Source organism: Daphnia pulex, chromosome 10, assembly GCF_021134715.1.
Source record: "Daphnia pulex isolate KAP4 chromosome 10, ASM2113471v1".
In the NCBI taxonomy this organism is placed as follows: Eukaryota; Metazoa; Arthropoda; class Branchiopoda; order Diplostraca; family Daphniidae; genus Daphnia; species Daphnia pulex.
The window spans coordinates 11,323,097-11,347,290 of record NC_060026.1 but is presented as its reverse complement, the minus strand read 5'-3'; the positions used below and the strand labels follow the sequence as shown (position 1 = coordinate 11,347,290).

General features: G+C 38.3%; 8 protein-coding genes across 10 annotated transcripts; 7 read left to right on the top strand and 1 right to left on the bottom strand.

The window, feature by feature from the left end:
* Positions 1 to 218: 218 nt before the first annotated feature.
* LOC124204294 (glycine-rich cell wall structural protein 1.0-like) lies at positions 219 to 1,648 on the top strand. Of its 2 annotated transcripts, none has more exons than XM_046601344.1 (3): positions 219 to 275; positions 453 to 929; positions 1,005 to 1,648. In XM_046601344.1, exons 1-3 carry the CDS (start codon positions 267 to 269, stop codon positions 1,545 to 1,547), a joined length of 1,029 nt encoding a protein of 342 aa, XP_046457300.1. In that variant the 5' UTR covers positions 219 to 266; the 3' UTR covers positions 1,548 to 1,648. The 2 variants fall into 2 exon arrangements, with proteins under 2 accessions (XP_046457300.1, XP_046457299.1); XM_046601343.1 differs by having other exon boundaries at positions 252 to 275; positions 444 to 929.
* Positions 1,649 to 2,678: 1,030 nt separating this feature from the next.
* LOC124204305 (pro-resilin-like) lies at positions 2,679 to 3,758 on the top strand. Its single transcript, XM_046601349.1, has 3 exons — positions 2,679 to 2,741; positions 2,846 to 3,232; positions 3,306 to 3,758. Exons 1-3 carry the CDS (start codon positions 2,733 to 2,735, stop codon positions 3,681 to 3,683), a joined length of 774 nt encoding a protein of 257 aa, XP_046457305.1. The 5' UTR covers positions 2,679 to 2,732; the 3' UTR covers positions 3,684 to 3,758.
* A 1,064-nt stretch (positions 3,759 to 4,822) lies between these two features.
* LOC124204282 (glycine-rich cell wall structural protein 1.0-like) lies at positions 4,823 to 6,252 on the top strand. Of its 2 annotated transcripts, none has more exons than XM_046601331.1 (3): positions 4,823 to 4,879; positions 5,057 to 5,533; positions 5,609 to 6,252. In XM_046601331.1, the coding sequence occupies exons 1-3, from the start codon at positions 4,871 to 4,873 to the stop codon at positions 6,149 to 6,151; spliced, it is 1,029 nt and encodes a 342-aa protein (XP_046457287.1). In that variant the 5' UTR covers positions 4,823 to 4,870; the 3' UTR covers positions 6,152 to 6,252. The 2 variants fall into 2 exon arrangements, with proteins under 2 accessions (XP_046457287.1, XP_046457286.1); XM_046601330.1 differs by having other exon boundaries at positions 4,856 to 4,879; positions 5,048 to 5,533.
* A 934-nt stretch (positions 6,253 to 7,186) lies between these two features.
* LOC124204310 (pro-resilin-like) lies at positions 7,187 to 8,361 on the top strand. The gene is made up of 3 exons (XM_046601353.1): positions 7,187 to 7,344; positions 7,449 to 7,835; positions 7,909 to 8,361. Exons 1-3 carry the CDS (start codon positions 7,336 to 7,338, stop codon positions 8,284 to 8,286), a joined length of 774 nt encoding a protein of 257 aa, XP_046457309.1. The 5' UTR covers positions 7,187 to 7,335; the 3' UTR covers positions 8,287 to 8,361.
* A 1,131-nt stretch (positions 8,362 to 9,492) lies between these two features.
* On the top strand, positions 9,493 to 10,041 carry LOC124203518 (merozoite surface antigen 2-like). The gene has a single exon (XM_046600192.1). The coding sequence runs from the start codon at positions 9,493 to 9,495 to the stop codon at positions 10,024 to 10,026; it is 534 nt and encodes a 177-aa protein (XP_046456148.1). The 3' UTR covers positions 10,027 to 10,041.
* Positions 10,042 to 16,724: 6,683 nt separating this feature from the next.
* On the top strand, positions 16,725 to 18,825 carry LOC124203517. Its single transcript, XM_046600191.1, has 6 exons — positions 16,725 to 16,751; positions 16,819 to 16,851; positions 16,956 to 17,034; positions 17,603 to 17,817; positions 17,875 to 18,151; positions 18,212 to 18,825. Exons 1-6 carry the CDS (start codon positions 16,725 to 16,727, stop codon positions 18,823 to 18,825), a joined length of 1,245 nt encoding a protein of 414 aa, XP_046456147.1.
* Positions 18,826 to 19,015: 190 nt separating this feature from the next.
* LOC124204277 lies at positions 19,016 to 20,036 on the bottom strand. Its single transcript, XM_046601326.1, has 2 exons — positions 20,005 to 20,036; positions 19,016 to 19,815 (listed from the first exon to the last, which is right to left on the bottom strand). Exons 1-2 carry the CDS (start codon positions 20,032 to 20,034, stop codon positions 19,285 to 19,287), a joined length of 561 nt encoding a protein of 186 aa, XP_046457282.1. The 5' UTR covers positions 20,035 to 20,036; the 3' UTR covers positions 19,016 to 19,284.
* A 938-nt stretch (positions 20,037 to 20,974) lies between these two features.
* On the top strand, positions 20,975 to 23,419 carry LOC124204276. Its single transcript, XM_046601325.1, has 3 exons — positions 20,975 to 21,192; positions 21,590 to 21,774; positions 21,843 to 23,419. Exons 2-3 carry the CDS (start codon positions 21,628 to 21,630, stop codon positions 22,569 to 22,571), a joined length of 876 nt encoding a protein of 291 aa, XP_046457281.1. The 5' UTR covers positions 20,975 to 21,192; positions 21,590 to 21,627; the 3' UTR covers positions 22,572 to 23,419.
* Positions 23,420 to 24,194: the final 775 nt, after the last annotated feature.

Sequence of the window (24,194 nt, the reverse complement as noted above, 5' to 3'; positions counted from 1 at the left end):
GAAGAAAAGTCCTGATCATCAAGTTGGTTATGGTTACGCAAAAATCGACCATCCTACAAGGGAGGGACATAAAGGGAAAGGCAAAAGTCGACTCCTTTTCTGTGCGCGCACGAACTACTTGATTGCTGCCATCTATTAGAAACCGGCTCAGGGTGTCGTTGTTGCCTGTTGGTGAGCTTCGAATTCAGTATATAAAGAATGGCTTACGTTCACATGAAATCATCAGTTCCTTCTCTGAAGTGTTCAAATAATCTTCTCTCAACAAAATGAGCAAAGTAAGTTAGCACGAAATGGTCAGCTTGTTGCTAAATTGTATTATCTCAAACAAAATCATTTTCAAAATCATTTTAAATGTTTTTTTTTCCTAAAAAAGAAGTAAATCAGTTTATTAATAAATCAATCTAACTTTCAACTAATTTCAAATTTTTTCTTTTACTTTTTAATTAAAACAGTACATAGTATTAGCCGCGTTCATTGCAGTGGCTGTGGCAAACCCGCAAGGCTATGGTTCAGTAGCCGGTCAAAAACAGCAGGGTTACGGTGGCCAAGCTGGACAACAACAACTGCAACAGCAGGGTTACGGAGCTCAGTCCGGTGCCTCTCAACAGGGTTATGGTGGTGCTCAGGCTTCAGCTAGCACAGGAGCTGGACAAGGATACGGCACTCAAGGAGGAGCCGCTGCCGCACAACAGCAACAAGGGTATGGTGCTGCTCCGGCTGGAGGTGCCGCTGGAGCTGGACAAGGTTATGGTGCTCAAGGAGGAGCTGCCCAGCAGCAACAGGGCTACGGTGGGGTTCAGGCCTCAGCTAGCGCTGGAGCTGGACAAGGATATGGCAGTGCATCAAACGGCCAGCAAAAACCAACCAATACTTACAACGGAAACGGAAACTCTAAACCTTCTACATCCGCTTCATCCTACGAACAAGAGGTTAAACAATTCTACAATAATTTTCTATCGCAATGCTAATTCAATTTTGTATGTTTGATTAAATTCGTTAAATAGCAACCTCCGATGCCCTACGAATTCGCCTGGGAAGTTAAGGACGAGCCAACCAAGAACGACTACGCCCATGAAGCCAAAAGTGACGGCAAAGTTGTGATCGGATCTTACCGCGTTCTTCTCCCCGATGGCCGCACTCAGATCGTTTCCTATCGCGCTGACGAAAACGGCTACGTCGCTGACGTCAAGTACGAAGGTGAAGCTCAATTCCCCGCACCATCCGGAGGCAATGGCAACTACGGAGCTGGAGCATCAGCTGGAAATGGCGGCAACAATTACGGAGCTGGAGCTTCATCTGCAGCTGGAAACGGTGGCAACAACTACGGGGCTGGAGCATCAGCTGGAGCTGGAAACGGTGGCAACAACTACGGAGCTGGAGCTTCAGCTGGAGCTGGAAACGGTGGCAACAACTACGGAGCTGGAGCTTCAGCTGGAGCTGGAAACGGTGGAAACAACTACGGCAGCAGCGGAAATGGAAACAGTGGATATGGCAGTGGAAATGGAGCAAAGCCAAATGGCAATGGCAACAAATCCAGCGCTTATTAAAATTATAAAATTTAATGTTTGTGTGTTGCGTAATTCAAATATTTTTGTATGAACCACCCTGAAATTGAAATACACTTTAATAATATACCTAATTTCAAAAACCAATATTCTTTTTTTCTCACCTGCTTGGTTGTTTATTCGCTTATCTTTTGCGAACAAAATTCGAACTGAAGTACGGTGGTAGGATGAAAACGGGAAAAACATTTTTTTAACACTTTTCACTTGTAAAATGGTCTGTTATACATTTTGAAGCCTTTCACTTTCGTATTCAACAATTCTGCTTTATAAAATCAACATATGAACTATGAAGCATTAAATTAAAGACAAACCACGAACGTTTTTAATGAAATTTTGCGAGAGATTCTTTAAATAATAAAAAATTTCATATTGCATAAATTTGTCCTTACAATACATAAATTGCGATTCACACTCAAAGAGAAACATCAATTGATTCTCATGTGATCGATTAAAAAAGATTATCAAGCCGAAAATGATTTTTTTTTTAAATTTTTCTTAGGATTTTGTATAAATAAACGTACAATATTAAGAAGTTAAAATTTTTTCTATATTCTATAATTTTGAATAATTTGGCACTTTAAAAAAACAACTTCGTATGTACTTTTTATAAATTTCCGACATCAGGGCACTTATTTTTTTTTAATGTTTACAAGTCTTTTTTGTAATTTGTCGTAATACAATAGAATAAAATCTATAGCATTCATTTATTTACTAAAGCTTATCTTGGTTTAATCTACCGTATAGCTACCATAGTTAATAATAAGTGAATAATTTCCATTTTCTAATAAGTTTCTATTGCTTTGCCGAAACGTTATTCCTTTTTTTATTTGTTCCATTGAGGTAATTTCTTTTTAAAAAAAGTGAAAGGAGAAGAGCTTATATAGTTGAATTGGTTGGTATGTGAAGTACAGAAGAAGAAGATCACCCGGTTGGCTATGCAAGAATCGACCACCCCCACCTGGTAGGGAGGCCGGGACATGACAAGGGAAAGGAAAATGCCTACTCCTTTCATATGTGTGCACGAGCTACTTGATTACTGCCATCTTTTGGGAAACTTGCTAGAGGTGTTGGTTGATGGTGAGCTTCTTCGGTATATAAAGGCGACTGGTTCCACACAAAATCATCAGTTCCTTTTCTGAAGTGTTCAAATCATCTTCTCTCTGCAGCATGAATAAAGTAAGTTAGAATCGCTAGCTAGTTTGATCATTCATTTCGTGTCTAAATTTTATTTTTTAAATTATTTTGAAACGCATTTTAATTAACTATCTTATTTTAAACAGTTCGTCGTTTTAGCCGCTTTGATTGTCGTGGTGGTGGCAAAGCCACAAGGCTATGGTTCAGGAGCCGGGCAACAACAACAGGGCTACGGTGGACAAGCTGGTCAACAGCAACAGCAACAACAGGGTTACGGAGGCCAGTCTGGTGCCTCTCAACAAGGTTATGGGGCTCAGGCATCAGCTAGCACCGGAGCTGGTCAGGGTTATGGTGCTCAAGGAGGATCCACTCAGCAGCAACAGGGATACGGTGGCGCTCAGTCTGGAGGTGCTGGTGGAGCTGCATCATATGGCGGTGCATCAAGTGGACAGCAGAAACCAACCAACACCTACAACGGAAATGGCAACGGAAACTCAAAACCTTCTGCGTCCGCTTCATCTTACGAACAAGAGGTTGGAAAATGTGCTTTACGTTTTTCCCCATCTATATCCTAATTTCAAATGTTTAATTTATTCTATTAAACAGCAACCCCCGATGCCCTATGAATTCGCCTGGGAAGTTAAGGACGAGCCAACTAAGAATGACTACGCCCATGAAGCCAAGAGCGACGGTAAAGTTGTGACTGGTTCTTACCGCGTTCTTCTCCCTGATGGCCGCACTCAAATTGTTTCTTACCGCGCTGATGAAAACGGCTACGTCGCTGATGTGAAATACGAAGGCGAAGCCCAATTCCCCGCACCATCCGGAGGCAACGGCAACTATGGAGCTGGAGCATCAGCTGGAGCTGGAAATGGCAGTAATAACTACGGAGCCGGAACTGGAAACGGTGGCAACAACTACGCAAGCAGTGGCAACGGAAATGGAAGCGCAAAACCAAATGGAAACAAACCCAACTCCTATTAGTTCTACGAAATTAAATGTTTGTGTGTTGCGCAATTCAAAATATTTGTATATTAAATAAATTTTAAATCTACTTAATTTTGTCAAAAATATTTTCATTCCGTCTTGAGACTTCTAGAGTATTTCCTATTAAATTAGTAAAACTCACGTATCAGTGAAATGCTGCTTTTACATGAACGATATCTATCTGAATACTACGATTGTAAATATTACTTATGCCATGTTCAGATCATTTGTAATTTGTGAATTTTATTTTAGTAACAGAAAAAAAAATTGGTGTTGCAATTTGCGATTCATACTTTCAAACGGAAAATCATTCACCTTAATTAATTTTGTTTTTGATAAACTGTTCTGTTCTGAAATTATCTGTGATTAGTATCGTAACATTCGGTAACCATTAATAGATGTTTAGATTCATCTTCTGGATTAAAATTAAGCTTATTCAGCGGAAATTAAAGAATATGCTTAATGTCTTTAGTTTTGTTTCAGCATTAGGTAACGAATCGTAATAACATTGTGAGATTTTGAATTCTAGTGGCTTAATTTTGTACGAAAATAAAGCTCAGTGGTCGAATAATTATATCCTGCATTTACTGCATTCTATTTTCTTGTGGAACTATTGGCTTCTATCTGATACTATAGACCTAAGTTTTGAAAGAATATTAAATTTCATATAAAACAATTTTATTTGAAATTCGTCAAAATAGGATGAAAATTTATTCCAAGTTACTAAAAGCATATAACGTTTACTTTACCAAATGTGAATTAACCCTACCGTATAATAGTGTTTACATGAATAATTTCCCTTTCATCCGATTTTTTGTTGTTTGCCACAAAGTCATTTTTTAAATTTGTTTCGTTTAGATAATTTCAGCTTTTGAAAGTGAAAGGAGGAGAGTTGATATGGTTGAATTATGAAGTAAGGAAGAAAAGTCCTGATCATCAAGTTGGTTATGGTTACGCAAAAATCGACCATCCTACAAGGGAGGGACATAAAGGGAAAGGCAAAAGTCGACTCCTTTTCTGTGCGCGCACGAACTACTTGATTGCTGCCATCTATTAGAAACCGGCTCAGGGTGTCGTTGTGGCCTGTTGGTGAGCTTCGAATTCAGTATATAAAGAATGGCTTACGTTCACATGAAATCATCAGTTCCTTCTCTGAAGTGTTCAAATAATCTTCTCTCAACAAAATGAGCAAAGTAAGTTAGCACGAAATGGTCAGCTTGTTGCTAAATTGTATTATCTCAAACAAAATCATTTTCAAAATCATTTTAAATGTTTTTTTTTCCTAAAAAAGAAGTAAATCAGTTTATTAATAAATCAATCTAACTTTCAACTAATTTAAAATGTTTTCTTTTACTTTTTAATTAAAACAGTACATAGTATTAGCCGCGTTCATTGCAGTGGCTGTGGCAAACCCGCAAGGCTATGGTTCAGTAGCCGGTCAAAAACAGCAGGGTTACGGTGGCCAAGCTGGACAACAACAACTGCAACAGCAGGGTTACGGAGCTCAGTCCGGTGCCTCTCAACAGGGTTATGGTGGTGCTCAGGCTTCAGCTAGCGCAGGAGCTGGACAAGGATACGGCACTCAAGGAGGAGCCGCTGCCGCACAACAGCAACAAGGGTATGGTGCTGCTCCGGCTGGAGGTGCCGCTGGAGCTGGACAAGGTTATGGTGCTCAAGGAGGAGCTGCCCAGCAGCAACAGGGCTACGGTGGGGTTCAGGCCTCAGCTAGCGCTGGAGCTGGACAAGGATATGGCAGTGCATCAAACGGCCAGCAAAAACCAACCAATACTTACAACGGAAACGGAAACTCTAAACCTTCTACATCCGCTTCATCCTACGAACAAGAGGTTAAAAAATTCTACAATAATTTTCTATCGCAATGCTAATTCAATTTTGTATGTTTGATTAAATTCGTTAAATAGCAACCTCCGATGCCCTACGAATTCGCCTGGGAAGTTAAGGACGAGCCAACCAAGAACGACTACGCCCATGAAGCCAAAAGTGACGGCAAAGTTGTGATCGGATCTTACCGCGTTCTTCTCCCCGATGGCCGCACTCAGATCGTTTCCTATCGCGCTGACGAAAACGGCTACGTCGCTGACGTCAAGTACGAAGGTGAAGCTCAATTCCCCGCACCATCCGGAGGCAATGGCAACTACGGAGCTGGAGCATCAGCTGGAAATGGCGGCAACAATTACGGAGCTGGAGCTTCATCTGCAGCTGGAAACGGTGGCAACAACTACGGGGCTGGAGCATCAGCTGGAGCTGGAAACGGTGGCAACAACTACGGAGCTGGAGCTTCAGCTGGAGCTGGAAACGGTGGCAACAACTACGGAGCTGGAGCTTCAGCTGGAGCTGGAAACGGTGGAAACAACTACGGCAGCAGCGGAAATGGAAACAGTGGATATGGCAGTGGAAATGGAGCAAAGCCAAATGGCAATGGCAACAAATCCAGCGCTTATTAAAATTATAAAATTTAATGTTTGTGTGTTGCGTAATTCAAATATTTTTGTATGAACCACCCTGAAATTGAAATACACTTTAATAATATACCTAATTTCAAAAACCAATATTCTTTTTTTCTCACCTGCTTGGTTGTTTATTCGCTTATCTTTTGCGAACAAAATTCGAACTGAAGTACGGTGGTAGGATGAAAACGGGAAAAACATTTTTTTAACACTTTTCACTTGTAAAATGGTCTGTTATACATTTTGAAGCCTTTCACTTTCGTATTCAACAATTCTGCTTTATAAAATCAACATATGAACTATGAAGCATTAAATTAAAGAAAAACCACAAACGTTTTTAATGAAATTTTGCGAGAGATTCTTTAAATAATAAAAAATTTCATATTGCATAAATTTGTCCTTACAATACATAAATTGCGATTCACACTCAAAGAGAAACATCAATTGATTCTCATGTGATCGATTAAAAAAGATTATCAAGCCGAAAATGATTTTTTTTTAAATTTTTCTTAGGATTTTGTATAAATAAACGTACAATATTAAGAAGTTAAAATGTTTTCTATATTCTATAATTTTGAATAATTCGGCACTTTAAAAAAAAAACTTCGTATGTACTTTTTATAAATTTCCGACATCAGGGCACTTATTTTTTTTTATGTTTACAAGTCTTTTTTGTAATTTGTCGTAATACAATAGAATAAAATCTATAGCATTCATTTATTTACTAAAGCTTATCTTGGTTTAATCTACCGTATAGCTACCATAGTTAATAATAAGTGAATAATTTCCATTTTCTAATAAGTTTCTATTGCTTTGCCGAAACGTTATTCCTTTTTTTATTTGTTCCATTGAGGTAATTTCTTTTTAAAAAAAGTGAAAGGAGAAGAGCTTATATAGTTGAATTGGTTGGTATGTGAAGTACAGAAGAAGAAGATCACCCGGTTGGCTATGCAAGAATCGACCACCCCCACCTGGTAGGGAGGCCGGGACATGACAAGGGAAAGGAAAATGCCTACTCCTTTCATATGTGTGCACGAGCTACTTGATTACTGCCATCTTTTGGGAAACTTGCTAGAGGTGTTGGTTGATGGTGAGCTTCTTCGGTATATAAAGGCGACTTGGTTCCACACAAAATCATCAGTTCCTTTTCTGAAGTGTTCAAATCATCTTCTCTCTGCAGCATGAATAAAGTAAGTTAGAATCGCTAGCTAGTTTGATCATTCATTTCGTGTCTAAATTTTATTTTTTAAATTATTTTGAAACGCATTTTAATTAACTATCTTATTTTAAACAGTTCGTCGTTTTAGCCGCTTTGATTGTCGTGGTGGTGGCAAAGCCACAAGGCTATGGTTCAGGAGCCGGGCAACAACAACAGGGCTACGGTGGACAAGCTGGTCAACAGCAACAGCAACAACAGGGTTACGGAGGCCAGTCTGGTGCCTCTCAACAAGGTTATGGGGCTCAGGCATCAGCTAGCACCGGAGCTGGTCAGGGTTATGGTGCTCAAGGAGGATCCACTCAGCAGCAACAGGGATACGGTGGCGCTCAGTCTGGAGGTGCTGGTGGAGCTGCATCATATGGCGGTGCATCAAGTGGACAGCAGAAACCAACCAACACCTACAACGGAAATGGCAACGGAAACTCAAAACCTTCTGCGTCCGCTTCATCTTACGAACAAGAGGTTGGAAAATGTGTTTTACGTTTTTCCCCATCTATATCCTAATTTCAAATGTTTAATTTATTCTATTAAACAGCAACCCCCGATGCCCTATGAATTCGCCTGGGAAGTTAAGGACGAGCCAACTAAGAATGACTATGCCCATGAAGCCAAGAGCGACGGTAAAGTTGTGACTGGTTCTTACCGCGTTCTTCTCCCTGATGGCCGCACTCAAATTGTTTCTTACCGCGCTGATGAAAACGGCTACGTCGCTGATGTGAAATACGAAGGCGAAGCCCAATTCCCCGCACCATCCGGAGGCAACGGCAACTATGGAGCTGGAGCATCAGCTGGAGCTGGAAATGGCAGTAATAACTACGGAGCCGGAACTGGAAACGGTGGCAACAACTACGCAAGCAGTGGCAACGGAAATGGAAGCGCAAAACCAAATGGAAACAAACCCAACTCCTATTAGTTCTACGAAATTAAATGTTTGTGTGTTGCGCAATTCAAAATATTTGTATATTAAATAAATTTTAAATCTACTTAATTTTGTCAAAAATATTTTCATTCCGTCTTGAGACTTCTAGAGTATTTCCTATTAAATTAGTAAAACTCACGTATCAGTGAAATGCTGCTTTTACATGAACGATATCTATCTGAATACTACGATTGTAAATATTACTTATGCCATGTTCAGATCATTTGTAATTTGTGAATTTTATTTTAGTAACAGAAAAAAAAATTGGTGTTGCAATTTGCGATTCATACTTTCAAACGGAAAATCATTCACCTTAATTAATTTTGTTTTTGATAAACTGTTCTGTTCTGAAATTATCTGTGATTAGTATCGTAACATTCGGTAACCATTAATAGATGTTTAGATTCATCTTCTGGATTAAAATTAAGCTTATTCAGCGGAAATTAAAGAATATGCTTAATGTCTTTAGTTTTGTTTCAGCATTAGGTAACGAATCGTAATAACATTGTGAGATTTTGAATTCTAGTGGCTTAATTTTGTACGAAAATAAAGCTCAGTGGTCGAATAATTATATCCTGCATTTACTGCATTCTATTTTCTTGTGGAACTATTGGCTTCTATCTGATACTATAGACCTAAGTTTTGAAAGAATATTAAATTTCATATAAAACAATTTTATTTGAAATTCGTCAAAATAGGATGAAAATTTATTCCAAGTTACTAAAAGCATATAACGTTTACTTTACCAAATGTGAATTAACCCTACCGTATAATAGTGTTTACATGAATAATTTCCCTTTCATCCGATTTTTTGTTGTTTGCCACAAAGTCATTTTTTAAATTTGTTTCGTTTAGATAATTTCAGCTTTTGAAAGTGAAAGGAGGAGAGTTGATATGGTTGAATTATGAAGTAAGGAAGAAAAGTCCTGATCATCAAGTTGGTTATGGTTACGCAAAAATCGACCATCCTACAAGGGAGGGACATAAAGGGAAAGGCAAAAGTCGACTCCTTTTCTGTGCGCGCACGAACTACTTGATTGCTGCCATCTATTAGAAACCGGCTCAGGGTGTCGTTGTTGCCTGTTGGTGAGCTTCGAATTCAGTATATAAAGAATGGCTTACGTTCACATGAAATCATCAGTTCCTTCTCTGAAGTGTTCAAATAATCTTCTCTCAACAAAATGAGCAAAGTAAGTTATGATGCCCTACGAATTCGCCTGGGAAGTTAAGGACGAGCCAACCAAGAACGACTACGCCCATGAAGCCAAAAGTGACGGCAAAGTTGTGATCGGATCTTACCGCGTTCTTCTCCCCGATAGCCGCACTCAGATCGTTTCCTATCGCGCTGACGAAAACGGCTACGTCGCTGACGTCAAGTACGAAGGTGAAGCTCAATTCCCCGCACCATCCGGAGGCAATGGCAACTACGGAGCTGGAGCATCAGCTGGAAATGGCGGCAACAATTACGGAGCTGGAGCTTCATCTGCAGCTGGAAACGGTGGCAACAACTACGGGGCTGGAGCATCAGCTGGAGCTGGAAACGGTGGCAACAACTACGGAGCTGGAGCTTCAGCTGGAGCTGGAAACGGTGGCAACAACTACGGAGCTGGAGCTTCAGCTGGAGCTGGAAACGGTGGAAACAACTACGGCAGCAGCGGAAATGGAAACAGTGGATATGGCAGTGGAAATGTAGCAAAGCCAAATGGCAATGGCAACAAATCCAGCGCTTATTAAAATTATAAAATTTAATGTTTGTGTGTTGCGTAATTCAAAAATTTTTGTATGAACCACCCTGAAATTGAAATACACTTTAATAATATATCTAATTTAAAAAACCAATATTCTTTTTTTCCCACCTGCTTGGTTGTTTATTCGCTTATCTTTTGCGAACAAAATTCGAACTGAAGTACGGTGGTAGGATGAAAACGGGAAAAACAATTTTTTAACACTTTTGACTTGTAAAATTGTAAAAAAAAGCAAGGGAGATCTACTATTCTTCTGGCCATTAATTTTTTTTTTCGAACTCCAACTATCGATAGCCAACCAAGCCCAGCTTTTTACATCGATTCCATTCTTTTCTCAATAATTCAATCATTCAATCAATCAAAAATTAATGGCCAGAAGAATAGATCTCCCTTGCTTTTTTGAAAATCGGCCGCTAGATGGCATGGCGAAATGACGTCTGTCAATGGCGAAAATCTTCAGAAAATGATTTTAAATTTTCAAGATTTTGCCAATATCTCTGCTAACAACCGTTTAAAATAAAAACGGGGCGAGATGTATCTTGAGGGGGGCAAAATCTTTCATTCTAAAAAATTAGATTTTTAATTTAAGGTCTCGTTTGCCCGAAAACTGATGTCAAAAATCAGTAAAAACGCTACAATTTCAGGGGGGTCCCTTAGTTTTCATTTAATCACTTATAAACTATGCTAGCTAGAACATTACGGATTTAACCATTGTGTTTTCCGTAAAATTCTGCACAATATGGTTTATACGGGGACTGACTCGATGCCTCCGTCACCCTTTTCCGAAAATTGTAAACCCCCAAAACCCCCAATTTTGGCCTCATTGAGTGGTGGACTCAGTGTTAAATTAAAACCATTCAATAGATATTTTCACGCTGATTTCAGTGGTACATTTGTTTTAATTGTTTAAGTTATCATATCTATATGAGTCATTAATTATTACAGTTTATATTAGCTCCATGAATTGTAAAAGCCCCTCTCCCCACCAAAATGTTTTATTGGGCGACCCCTAAAAAAAGTGGAAAATAGCCGACGATTCAGCAATTTCTCAAAATATTTCACAGAATTACGAGATTCTTTGTTGACTCGTCTGCTATTTTTCTCTCTTTTTAGGGATCGCTCACCTAAACAACTATTTCAACGCTGATGATAAATTCAAACTTGACCTATTAAAGCTAGAAACCCCTGTTGATTAAGCGGAAAATTCGTATTAATAGATGCTTATCAGCATGAATGAACTTACCATCTTCGGTCGGAACAGGTCAGCACAAATATTGTCACTTTCGTACGATACTCACGGTGTTTACTAAGTAAACAAGTTTAGAATTCTGTGTTATGTGTTGCACACACAAAGGAAAAGAAAAATTTCACTTGTGAATGTTTATATAGTTCAATTAAAGAAGAGATCCTTTTTGTAAAGTCCACCAGCAGGCTGCTGGTGGAGCTGCTGGCAGCAGCTAATCTCATGTAATAGATAAAACATTCCATATCCGATGTCAAAGAAAGATAGGGCTGTAGATTTAGAATAGAAAGAGCAGAAGAAATTCCCTTCAAAAAGTATCCTTTTAAATTCAACAAAAAGTGTTAGAACTATGCTTGGAAAACACACTGGTTAAAATCTGGCTGAGAACCTTTTTGGAAGTTCACCAACGGCTAATCTCATGTAAAAGGTATAATATTCCTTTTCCGGTGTCAAAAAAGATAGGGCTGTTGATTTAGAATAGTTAGAGCAGAAGATATTCCCTTCAAAAGGTATCCTTTGAAATTGAACCAAAAGTGTTCGACCTATGCTTGGAAAATCCATTGGCTAATATCTGGTATCGTATTTCTGGTATCGAGTAGTGTGTTTGTTAGGGAAGTTGCTAGGGAAATATTTTCTCGTGTAATTGTGCTCAATTGAAATTTCCTTTAAAAAATCTTAGGGGGCCTGCATGGAATCCAGAAGATCCCGGTATGTTGCTAAGGTAAAAATTGTTAGAATGCTTCGCAACCTAAAACCTTTTTTTAATTGTTGTTGAGGATGACAAGATTCCATAAAATCGATCGGGATGTTAACGAGGAAAGCTGGTCTTTCGTTTTCGTTACTTACAAGTTTCATGACAGATGAATAAATGAAGTGTTTGAAAAGTACAGTTGGATACATGTGGGTGGACTTTAAAAATTACAGGCAAACCTTTGACTCAACAATTTTCCATTCGTGGTTTATCTAAGAAAAATTGAAACTTAAAACAGGATCCACTTTGCCCGGTTTTAATGTTGGGAAGTACAAAGAAAGAATACCGGGAATTTTTTGAAAAACATTGTAATGTTTGAATGTTTGGATGTTCTGCTTTGCATTTCAATGGTGCCAGCCGTCGAACCTCAAGAAAATTAGACTCGTAAAAATCTATAAGCGAATTCTTTCTTTGAACCTTCTCCCACCTTTTCTTTTTTCGAATTTTTTTACCCTACAAATATCAAAATATCCGGAAAGCACAGCTACTTTGTGCAATTAAATAGATTGCAAGCCGCCCATTCAAAGACTGCTGCATTTCCACGAAAAGCCTGGGCTACACTTAAGCTTTTTTCAAAATATTTGTGTTTATCATTATTGGTGGTGGTGGTGTATTATTGGTGTATCATTTAAAGATGAAGTAGCAGCTAGAAACTTCGTAGGCACTGAAGAAGCCAATTACAAATTACAAAAGGAACTTGAAGTATTTATGGATTTAGCCGAAAAACAAGGAATGTTTGGTGTCACAAAAAAAGCTGTAGAATTGAAGGGAGACGAGCTGATAAATGCAATAAGAGCAGTAAAAGTTAAGATTGGCAGCAAGATATTCGCGAATTGTCTTATTGCAGAACACAAAGTGTATCCTCTAACGCGATTAACTACTATTTGCTAATAAAGCTATTCCTGAAAAATCGGCTGACTCTTTAAATATTATCAAAAGAATGTTTCGAATTTTTTTACCCTACAAATATCCAAATATCCGGAAAGCACAGCTACTTTGTGCTATTAAATAGATTGCAAGCCGTCCATTCAAAGACTACTGCATTTCCACGAACAGCCTGGGCTACACTGGAGCTTTTTTCAAAATATTTTTGGTTTTACCAATGGCATTTTCCGGACGGAAAACTAGTTGGGACAAAACGGGAGCTTTAACTGAATTGAAATCAAGAATTAACACACTATGGATTTTCTTTGCTATTTCTCAATAAAATTGTAAGCCATGGAATCTTTTCAGATTGATTTTACAAAAACAATCACTAGTATTTTTTTCCCTTTCGGTCTAACCAATAGGATAGGACAAGTGGAGTCAAGATCATTTTTTACCCTTTAACTAATGGCAAAAAAAGAATGCTTTTCTATGAACCTCATTTGCTTGAATTATAGAAATCTCTGTTCCAAACCATAGAAATCCCTGTTCCAAACCATTACAGCAAATTATTTAGATAAGTTTTCGAAAAATAAAATTGAAATTAAAAATTTTGCTAAATTAGTAATTGCCATGACTATATAAATATTGGCGTATCATTTAAAGATGAAGTAGCAGCTAGAAACGTCGTAGGCACTGAAGAAGCCAATTGCAAATTACAAAAGGAACTTGAAGTATTTATGGATTTAGCCGAAAAACAAGGAATGTTCGGTGTCACAAAAAAATCTGTAGAATCGAAGGGAGACGAGCTAATAAATGCAATAAGAGCAGTAAATGTTAAGTGTGGCAGCAAGATATCCGCGGCTTGTCTTATTGCAAAACACAAAATGTATCCTCTAACGCGATTAACTACTATTTGCTAATAAAGCTATTCCTGACAAATCGGCTGAGTCTTTAAATATTATCAAAAGAAGATATACATATATCGCCATGTTCACAAGCTCAATTGGTAAGGCAATTGTTCGCGAAAAACCAAACGAAGTTTTGCTAATTACGTATTACCCGAAGCATCTCCATCATTTTTTTTATCTGCATTCCAAATAATTTTTTCCAATTTATTTCTTGCCGTTATCATCGAAAATGCTTCACTTATATCTAGTTTCTTAATGTGTCTATTGCCTTCTTGTATGTAATCTTATTGTCTCTACTCACGTTTATACTTTTTCTCTACTCATCAAAAGCTCTTTTATCAAATTGAAATTAAACCTTTTTATAAATTAGTAATTGCCATGACTATATAAATATTAGTGTACCATTTAAAGATAAAGTAGCAGCTAGAAACGTCGTAGGCACTGAAGAAGCCAATTCCAAATTACAAAAGAAACTTGGAGAATTTATGGATTAAGCCAAAAAACAAAAAATGTTCGGTGACACAAAAAAAACTCTAGAATCGAAGGGAGACGAGCTGATAAATGCAATAAGAGCAGTAAATTTTAAGTTTGGCAGCACGATATCCACGGCTTATCTTATTGCAAAACACAAAGTGTATCCTCTAACGCGATTACCTACTATTTGCTAATGAAGCTATTCCTGACAAATCGGCTTACTCTTCCAATATTATCTAAAGGAGATACACATACATACACATATATGTATCGCCATATACACAAGCTCAATTGGAAAGGCAATTGTTCCCGAAAAACACGACGAAGTTTTGCTAAAAACGTATTACCCGAAGCATCAACATCATTTTTTTCTCTCTATTCCAAATACTTTTTTCCAATTTATTTCTTGCCATTATCATCGAAAATGCTTCACTTATATCTAGTTTCTTAATGCGCCTATTGCCTTCTTGTATGTAATCTTATTGTCTCTACTCACGTTTATACTTCGTCTCTACTCATCAACAGCTCTTTAACATTCAAGAAAGCTACAGCCCTTTGTTCAAATTTCAAGCATTCGTCTATTTTATTTTTTATTGTAATGAATCAAAAAGTGTAGGATGAGGTAAGTCAATATTGATGGTACAACTAGGACTAACTCTGTCGATAGTAGTCCCAAAACCTGTCTTGCTAGGAAACTGACGAATATTTGTATTAACTGGCCAAAGGCTATTTGCCATCTAAATGGTTTCTTGAATGCTGAAAAGCATTTGAACGCACTGCGCCCTTTGGTTCTCCAGGAAGGAAAGCTATTGTACCCAATAGTAGCGTCCATAAATCGGCCAAGGTAAAGAAGTGGATGTCTAACAGAAACAGGTCATCGTTTTCGTTCGCTTTAGCTTTCTGGAGGACCGATGTTTTGCCAAAGACGTCGATTTGGAATCGATTCATCAGAGAACTCAACGTGGCCACCAGTAAAGTCACAAATTCCCAACAACTCTTAAATGATATAGAATTAAGTATAAAAGATAAAAGTTCAGTGAGTGAGAAAAAACACCTCCTGACAGCAAGGAGGCTGAAAAGAAAGGCGAGAGAGAGAGAAAGCATTAAGAAGGGTGTTGCTCAACGGCATTCTTCGGTTTGGCAACCAAGTGGGTTTACAAAACCACCCTTATTAGAAAATATATTTGGGGTGCCCAATTTCAACACTTTCCCTAAAACCAAAAAATCAAGCCCATTGTTTAATTTTCGGAGGTGGGACAATTTCGCCTTTGCTCATCTAGTAGGCGACATTTACCCTTCCTACGAAAATTAAACAACAGAGAAATCACGACAACACCGCGGGGAGGGATAGAAGGGGGAAAATGGTCCAAAATAAAAAATCTCATTTTCAAATCGAAATTCATTATATTAAATGTTTATCGAAAATATTGAAAATAGCACTTGTTAAAGATCTAACACAGTTCTTTACTTTGCATTTTTTTGCGTCTCTGTAGGGTTATATTTTTTCCCTATTTAGAGATTGGGCAAAGTAGCCCATTTTTAATAAACCCCTACAGCGTGTTTCCAAAATTGAACATCCATTTTAGCTGCCCCCCCCCTTAAATATGAAAATATTTGAAAAATTCAGGAAGAAGCCAACTATTATGGCTACTTCCAAAAACAATTTCAATGCCCTCCGTCAAACACCCGATTTGGAGGAACGCCGCGAAAATCGGCTTTTTACACAAGCTTCTCTCGGGCGTTTCCAATCTTCTGCTGGTAGGTACTGTATATTTTAGGGGGATATTTTTTGTTCACGGGCCAGGACCCTTTTAATTTGGGAGTAAAAGTTTTCGCACAGTCGAGAGGGCCAAAAGTTATTCGTAATACTTTGGCTTTTTTTTACGGGAAGGGAAAATAGAGCTAGGTGGGTCTATTTGGGCTTAAAAAAGAGCATCGTTAGCCTTGTAATCTCATGCATAATTTTCGCCCCCATGCCATTTGAAAAATCATTTGACTTTTGATTTGAAGATCAACATTTTTCATTCCTAAGTCCCCTACTGGTCTTCCCCATCTAATTCTAATTAACATGATTATTAGTAAAACTGTCACAGGGAGTGCTTATCTATTCAACACATAATACCATTTTTGCAACTTTTTATAGTTTTCTAGGATGGAGCACTATTGAAATAATGACATTTAGATTGTCTCAATTTTAAGGCTAAAATCAACTTGTGTAACATTGACAAATCAATATCGAAGCATTCTTTAAACAAGTATAGCTTGGGTTAGCCAATCTCGAAGAACAACAACTAACCGAGATTATCGAGTCTTAAAACTAACCCGGATAATTTACAGTAATCCTAAGGTAGCAATTCTCCCCCCTAAAAAAAACAACCTTCAATTTAGCTTCCTTATCCGGACGGTGATAGGCTAACAATTTTCCGAAGTTAAAGGAATTTCTGATGGATTGTGAAGCGGCCATGTGGCAGGTATGTTGTGTTTATTTACCACAAATTTAACAAGTATATCGTACAGTAATTTTTAATTCTGTTTTAGGCGTGCAAAGAAGTATTCCTGGCAGTCAAGCAGGTTGGCTGATTTCCATTCCACCTGATTCAGTCCTTTTGCAATCACCTCAAGGCTGCTGCGCTGGTTAGCTTAATAATTTTGAAAAAAATAAAGTCTAAATGCAGAGTGTTAACAGCATGCAATTTCTGGTATTTGGGCTTCTTACAATCGGGATGATTTCATTTAAAGGGTCTGCCATAACAGGTAACTAGCCGACCATTAAAAAAATTTTAACTCGACAATAAAAAACCAATCAAACTGTGAATCAAGAAAAACTTGCAGCAGCAGTCCCACTAACCACCACTATACGGTGCGTACTAGTCGACAAGCCGCACGACTATTTGCTCTGCGGATACCTTTGAAGTTTAATAAGCCTTATACCCATTTTCATTTCTACAATTATACAACAGACGAAGATCGTTTTGACTTTTGAGCAGTTCATATTTTACCGTTAGTCAGTATGCTTAATATTCATTCATTGATTTACAATCTGTGAATGAAGATTGGCCAACATAGAACGTTAGGGTCTTCAGACGTTAACCCAATTCGGATTCTTTAGTTGTGCACTGGGGTTCGTTAAGTGACCACTTTTTTTTCATTATTTTTATAGTTTTATGATGTTGCCAGATTACATAAAATAAAAATGTAGCTCTGTGTTGCAGACGGTAACTAATACATGAATAAAGTTTGTTTTTAAACGTGAATTCAAGTCAAATGGATTTTATTCAAGAAGTTGCAGTTCTATTTAATCAATTTATGTTATTTGTCCAAGTTGCTGACGAGGATGAGAATAATATTATTGAAACTGTGATTTTGAGAAGAAGACAAGACATTCTTAGGCAGTTATTACAGCGCCAGCGTTTGATCTTACATCGAATTCACGCAAACAGAACTATTTATTACACCGCATATGTAGGGACGTGGTTTGCAACGTACCCAGAAATTCAATTCAAACGAGATTTTCGCTTTACAAAAAGAACGTTTCAGGTATGAAATATATGTCAACACAATTTTCTGTGTATATTATATTTCTTTGTTTTGTAGCTTCTAGTGGAGATTGTCAGTCCGCAAATATTAACTGACTATGTGTATACTGGCCTGCCTGTAACGGATAAGCTAATGATTTTGATCTGGTGTTTAGCAAACCGTGAAGCCTACCGTGTTTTGTCAAGGCGGTTTGGGATGAATCAAGGGACGGTACACTATGTGGTTATGAAAACCATGAAGGTTATTTATAATATGGCTGACCGCTTCATAGTATGGCCGAGAGAAGAAAGATATTTAGAGCTCTCAGAAAATTTTCAAATTGTAGACAGTCTAGGTAGTTTTTTTAACGATAGAAATCATTTTTGTTTGTCACTGAATAGCATTTTTTGTTTAGGGGCTATCGATGCCACAGAATTTGAAATACGACAACCACTAAACCAGCTGCCATCTTATACTAGCAGAAAATGCAAAACAACTATTAAGCTTCAAATAGTATCTACTCATGATTTGGAAATAATTGACGCTGCGGTTGGATTTCCGGGAAGTATAGGCGATGCAAGAGTTTTGCGTCTCAGTCCCCTCTCTAGAGCATTAGGTGCTAAACTTGTACGATCCAACTATCATATTCTCGGAGATACAGCTTATCCACTTCGGCAACATCTGCTCGTTCCTTTTCGCAATAACCACGAACTAGAAGATCATGAAATGGCCTTCAATCGAGCTCTTAAGAGAGACCGACAGGTTGTGGAAAGAGCATTTGGCCTATTAAAAATGAAGTGGCGAAGAGTAAAGTTCCTGGATTACTTCCGAATGCGGTATGCACACCGTACGTTATTGGTTTGTTGTTGTTTCCATAATTTCGGTTTGCGCCATGACAACTGGCTTGACGATGCCCCAGACGTTGAATTGGACGACGAAGATGATCCTGATTACGAGTTTGACGAAGAGAGAGAGACCGAAGAGGGTGTACAAAAAAGACAGTTTATTGCAGAGCAATTCATCGTTTAATTTCCTTTAGATTGTTGAAAATATGACGCAACACCTCGAACAACAAATACAATTTCAAATAATATTTGAAAGAGCTTTCGTATTTGCCTATTCATTTCATTTTGTTTGGTTTCAACACACGAATTTTTATGGTTTAAAACATGGACATAAACAACATTGTGCTTGACACACAGAAACATAAACCGTTAGATCCCATGATAACAAAAAAAAGATTTATTTACTGCTGCACAATGAGATCAGGTACAAATTGAGGATATAACCGAAATAAAACAATGGTCAATTCTTTGGAAATGTGGATTACAAAAGGAAACGGGGTGGTAGTGCACTCTGACAAGTTTTGAGGTTCATTCGTTCACAATTTATCTTCTTCAATGTGTTCTGCCATTAGTCGACCTCTTCTGACTGATGTATTACGCTCATCTAAAGAAAAATATTAAAGATAAAAAGAGTTAAATATAATTAGAGACCAATTTTCTCTCTTACTTCTGTAGAAACAACGCCTTGCATATTTTGGAATTTGTTTAACATCCCATTAGCTAGTTTCTCGAAGGCCTTCGACGCTGATACGATAGCCTCAGTTTTCGTTAAACTAGCAGCATTACTGGCTCTTATTTCCTTTAAGAATTCCTGGTCCATCGATGAACGGTCCATTTCAATTTCAATTAAACGGGATATTGATTCCGGATGGGTAATCCTAGCGTTCCTGGCTCTGGACTTCTTGGGTGGCGGAGGAGTAGACGGATTGGAGTCATCATCCCGCATTTTGGAGGAGTCAGCGCCTACGCCATGCACGTGTTTGAGCGTTGAGGCATCCGACAATCCTAGAAGTTCATTCATCTTAGAGAAAAACGGCCACTGAACCCTTCGGCCCTTTTCACCGTCGACATTCTGATCATTTAGCTCGTTGAATCTCTTCTTCATGGCTGCAAATTTAACACTGCATCTTTCAGCTGTAGTCTTCACTCCTCTCTTTTCCATTTCTTTATTGACCTAAACGGCATTGAAAAATGGTGTTAAATTTAGTTTAACCAAATTCATATTTCAATTGACAGAAAACTAATAACAATGTCCATAAGAAAAGGAAGGAAGGAAAGAGGGAGTAGGGAGGAAGGAAAGACTGAAGTAAGGAAGAAATATGAAAGTTTAGGAAGAGAGAGCAATATTTTTGAAGTATGTCACCTTTTCCCACAAAGTGGCTGTTCTTTCCATTCCTTTTTAACAAATTCCAACCTTAACGTGGCATCTGCAACAAATTCATGCATAACGTGTACTTTACAATTTTTGAAATAAAACGATGTTACAAAAGACTAAATTTACCTTGTTTGATGCGAGTTTCGAATTCTTTGCTGTTAATTGGAACACGAAAAAGTCGGCCACAATATTCTACATCAAAAAGGAAACAATTTAAATTTTGTGCTTGGGTGTAAAGATTCGCCATTTTTTGTCAACCGTAAAGATACGACAAAACGTCAAGTGGTTGCCAAATATATAGTCAATTTTTAAATGCAACATTGCCACAATAGCTTTAAGATTTTCAATTCGCTTTAATATCTTTTCATAAAAATTCGACGAAGCTAAAAAGCTTGTCATTTTCCAGAGGAAAAACAGGCTTTTTATTGGTGATAGGGCAAAGTCACGTGAGGTTCGGCAACACCGATTGGCTTACAAAAAAAGTGGTCACTTAACGAACCCCTGTCCAGTTTAAGAAAAAAATCTTTAACGCGCATTCGCTTTTAGGAATGCAAAATAATTTATCAGGAACCAGTAAATGTGGCAGCAATCCGTTTTAGAGGCGTTATATCGATCATTCTAGGAGAATCTTTTCGTGCTTTATCTCAAATTCACCCCTTTAAAGAGTCTAATACTATTCGGTCGTCGTATGAAGCTTACCAACGACGATTACCAAATCTATCAGGGGATTGAATCACCACTGGAGAAAAGTCAAGACGACGACGAGATGACGAATTTGAATTAGATAAACTCCTGAATGATGTCTGTATTAAAGTCCTTCGATTGATGGGATTGAGAGAGCGGCTAGTAAAGAGGATGGCAGAAAAATCAACTGTAAATGTTGTGTTTTACAGGGTAGGGGTAGTAAAGTCAACTGAATGAGTAGGGGTTGACGGGGCAGGGGTAACTGTTTGTGTTGGAATCATACGTTACTTCAGAGTGAGAGGAACGATTAATAGATGGCGCAGGTTGACCATCCCATATAGTCGGCCTCCTTTTCTACACATCAAGTTGCTGTTTAGTATCTTTCTCTCCCTGTCTACTCTTTCTTCTTTTCCCGACCACGCTAGAGAAAGGTTCTCTCTAGACCACGCTCTGGTTTCTCTTTTCCGTTCTTTTGTGCTTCACGTTTATCTGGTAACTATATATGTGAATCAAACTCTAAATTCTGTACTTGTGAGAAGATGTAATTGCTTGAAGTGCAGAACGTTATCGTTGAGTGCACAAGAAGCTTATCATTATGTTGTTTAATTATGTCGTCACTTGTGAGAAGATGTAATTGCTTGAAGTGCAGAACGTTATCGTTGAGTGCACATGAAGCTTATCATTTGTGTTCTTATGTTATCAATCATCTATGTGTGCAGAACCTTATCGTTTCCCGTATCATACATGTTTTTCCAATCCACACATAAACATTAAGTTATCCTGTTTACACAGAAGCTCCATACAAAATGGAATGTCGTATCCTGTTCTCGAGAGAAATACAGAAGCCTCTATAAAACTGATTCTGTCTATTTTGTTCAAACTCCAACAGGTTATGGGCCCAGCCTTACGCCTTACGACGAACAAAAAATGGCGAATTCCAGTTTCAGAGAAGTAAGCCACATAGCCAAATTTAATGGAAACAATTTCTCACTTTGGAAATTCGGATGTTGGCTATTGCTTGAACAACACAATCTTGTAGGGATTGTAAATGGAGATGAACTCTATCCTGCTGAAGTATTTATCTTTATCCAACACAAGATTACCAGCAGATGTTAATTCCTTTTTCCTCCTAATTATGTTAGAACATTAATCCTGAAGGAGAGATTGTTAACGAACAACAAATGGAGGATTGGATCAGGCGCGACATTCTGGCCCGAAATTATCTTGTTGCAACAATTGAAACGCAGCAACAACGATCGCTAGTAAACTGCACTAACGCACGCGAAATGTGGATCCGCCTGTCAGCTCAGCATCTCCAAAATGCCGGCGAGAACCAGCACATCCTGCAACAGCGATTTTTCGAGTACCAGTTACAACCTGATCATGACATTATGTCCCACATAACTGAAATCGAGACGATGGCCATTCAACTTCACGATGTTGGTGCACCTGTCACTCCTCTCCAGATCATGACGAAAATCATTTGTACTTTACCTCCGAGTTATCGCAGCTTCACCACAGCCTGGGACAGTGTACCAGCTAACCAGAAGACAATTGCTTTGCTCACATCTCGGTTACTGAAAGAAGAGACCATGGCAACACGCTTCAACGGAGGGCAGCAAGACTCGATTGATGCCGCTTTTTTTGCTACACAACGTTCTCCAGCTTCCCCGGAATTCCGCCCATCCACACGTGGACGAGGAGGTCGTGGAGTCAAACAAGGCGAATCATCAAAACATCATCCATATCCAAAATGCGAATATTGCGACAAGCCTAATCACAAAGAAGAAGTGTGTCGTATGCGACTTCGAGATGAAGCGGCAGCAAAGCGATTTTCAGACAGACTTGCTGCATCAACACTTTCCCAATAATATCTTCTTTCTATCCAGGAATCCAAGCAGAAAGAACGACAATGATTGCCCTTTTTTTTCTTTTTTTTGATTTAGTTGCCTCAAACCGTTTTTTCATCTTGTTTCAGAGGGAGAATGATCGATGTTGCGGGGCCACTGCAACAAATTATCACGAACAATCATCCATTATTTATTTTCTTTTATCCTCCTAATGTATGAGAGGGGGTGTTGGAGCATACATTTTCTCTCTCTCTCTTTTCCTAATGTATGAGAGGGAGTGTTGGAATCATACGTTACTTCAGAGTGAGAGGAACGATTAATAGATGGCGCAGGTTGACCATCCCATATAGTCGGCCTCCTTTTCTACACATCAAGTTGCTGTTTAGTATCTTTCTCTCCCTGTCTACTCTTTCTTCTTTTCCCGACCACGCTAGAGAAAGGTTCTCTCTAGACCACGCTCTGGTTTCTCTTTTCCGTTCTTTTGTGCTTCACGTTTATCTGGTAACTATATATGTGAATCAAACTCTAAATTCTGTACTTGTGAGAAGATGTAATTGCTTGAAGTGCAGAACGTTATCGTTGAGTGCACAAGAAGCTTATCATTATGTTGTTTAATTATGTCGTCACTTGTGAGAAGATGTAATTGCTTGAAGTGCAGAACGTTATCGTTGAGTGCACATGAAGCTTATCATTTGTGTTCTTATGTTATCAATCATCTATGTGTGCAGAACCTTATCGTTTCCCGTATCATACATGTTTTTCCAATCCACACATAAACATTAAGTTATCCTGTTTACACAGAAGCTCCATACAAAATGGAATGTCGTATCCTGTTCTCGAGAGAAATACAGAAGCCTCTATAAAACTGATTCTGTCTATTTTGTTCAAACTCCAACAGTTTGAGCATAGGACTCTCCAGCATCCTGGCCAGGACTTATTTTGCCATTCTGGATAGCCAAGAAGATCGAATTTTAGCCGATCAGAGACTTTGGACCACTGGACCGCCAGACATCCGCACAGGAGGGAGTTCGGAGATTTGAAAAACGTTATATGAGCTACCCAAATTGGTGCCGACGGCCATCCCAGATTCATTACTCCGGATATTAATATGACGTTCCTGGGCTTTGATTTCGCGTTTAGATCTGCATCTACTCATTGTTGTTTAATTATCAAAAAACACATAATAAATTTAAAAAAAACTCCATCGTTCACGTTGCAAAACTTTTTTATTGAAACGATGAATGCGTCAGTCTTGGTAACATCAAGCGAATGCACGGAACAAAAAATTTAGCGGATGAATGGAAACAACAAAATTAAGCATTGCAAAACAAAGAGCTGAAAACACAAATAAAAGGAGGACTGAAAATATAAACGAGATGTTCATAAATCATAGAATTTAATCATTTTGCTGTTGCACAACTCTCCTTGGTTTATCCTTGTCTTAGAAAGTCTATCATAACATCGACCACATCCCTTTCACTGATGGCAGGCTTTTCACGCTTTGCTGCTCCTAATCAAAGTTAATTTTCAAATTGAGTTACAACTTTTAAGAATTATAACAAATAAAAATTTACTCATGATCGCCTTCCCGATGTTGGTCACAGAGAGATTACGGTTGCCCTTTTGGCCGAACCAGGAAATTTT

Bases quoted from the DNA above. Each gene is read 5' to 3' on its own strand.
- LOC124204294 (XM_046601343.1), top strand. The intron at 930-1,004 runs GTTAAACAATTC...TTCGTTAAATAG, and splicing joins CTTCATCCTACGAACAAGAG to CAACCTCCGATGCCCTACGA.
- LOC124204277 (XM_046601326.1), bottom strand. From the start codon at position 20,034: ATGGAAAGAACAGCCACTTTGTGGGAAAAG. The intron at 19,816-20,004 runs GTGACATACTTC...AATGCCGTTTAG, and splicing joins CAGCCACTTTGTGGGAAAAG to GTCAATAAAGAAATGGAAAA.
- LOC124204305 (XM_046601349.1), top strand. The intron at 3,233-3,305 runs GTTGGAAAATGT...TCTATTAAACAG, and splicing joins CTTCATCTTACGAACAAGAG to CAACCCCCGATGCCCTATGA.
- LOC124203517 (XM_046600191.1), top strand. From the start codon at position 16,725: ATGGATTGTGAAGCGGCCATGTGGCAG. The intron at 16,852-16,955 runs GTTGGCTGATTT...GTCTAAATGCAG, and splicing joins TATTCCTGGCAGTCAAGCAG to AGTGTTAACAGCATGCAATT. The intron at 18,152-18,211 runs GTAGTTTTTTTA...TTTTTTGTTTAG, and splicing joins TCAAATTGTAGACAGTCTAG to GGGCTATCGATGCCACAGAA.
- LOC124204276 (XM_046601325.1), top strand. From the start codon at position 21,628: ATGGCGAATTCCAGTTTCAGAGAAGTAAGCCACATAGCCAAATTTAAT. The intron at 21,775-21,842 runs GTATTTATCTTT...TAATTATGTTAG, and splicing joins ATGAACTCTATCCTGCTGAA to AACATTAATCCTGAAGGAGA.
- LOC124203518 (XM_046600192.1), top strand. From the start codon at position 9,493: ATGCCCTACGAATTCGCCTGGGAAGTTAAGGACGAGCCAACCAAGAAC.
- LOC124204282 (XM_046601330.1), top strand. The intron at 5,534-5,608 runs GTTAAAAAATTC...TTCGTTAAATAG, and splicing joins CTTCATCCTACGAACAAGAG to CAACCTCCGATGCCCTACGA.
- LOC124204310 (XM_046601353.1), top strand. The intron at 7,836-7,908 runs GTTGGAAAATGT...TCTATTAAACAG, and splicing joins CTTCATCTTACGAACAAGAG to CAACCCCCGATGCCCTATGA.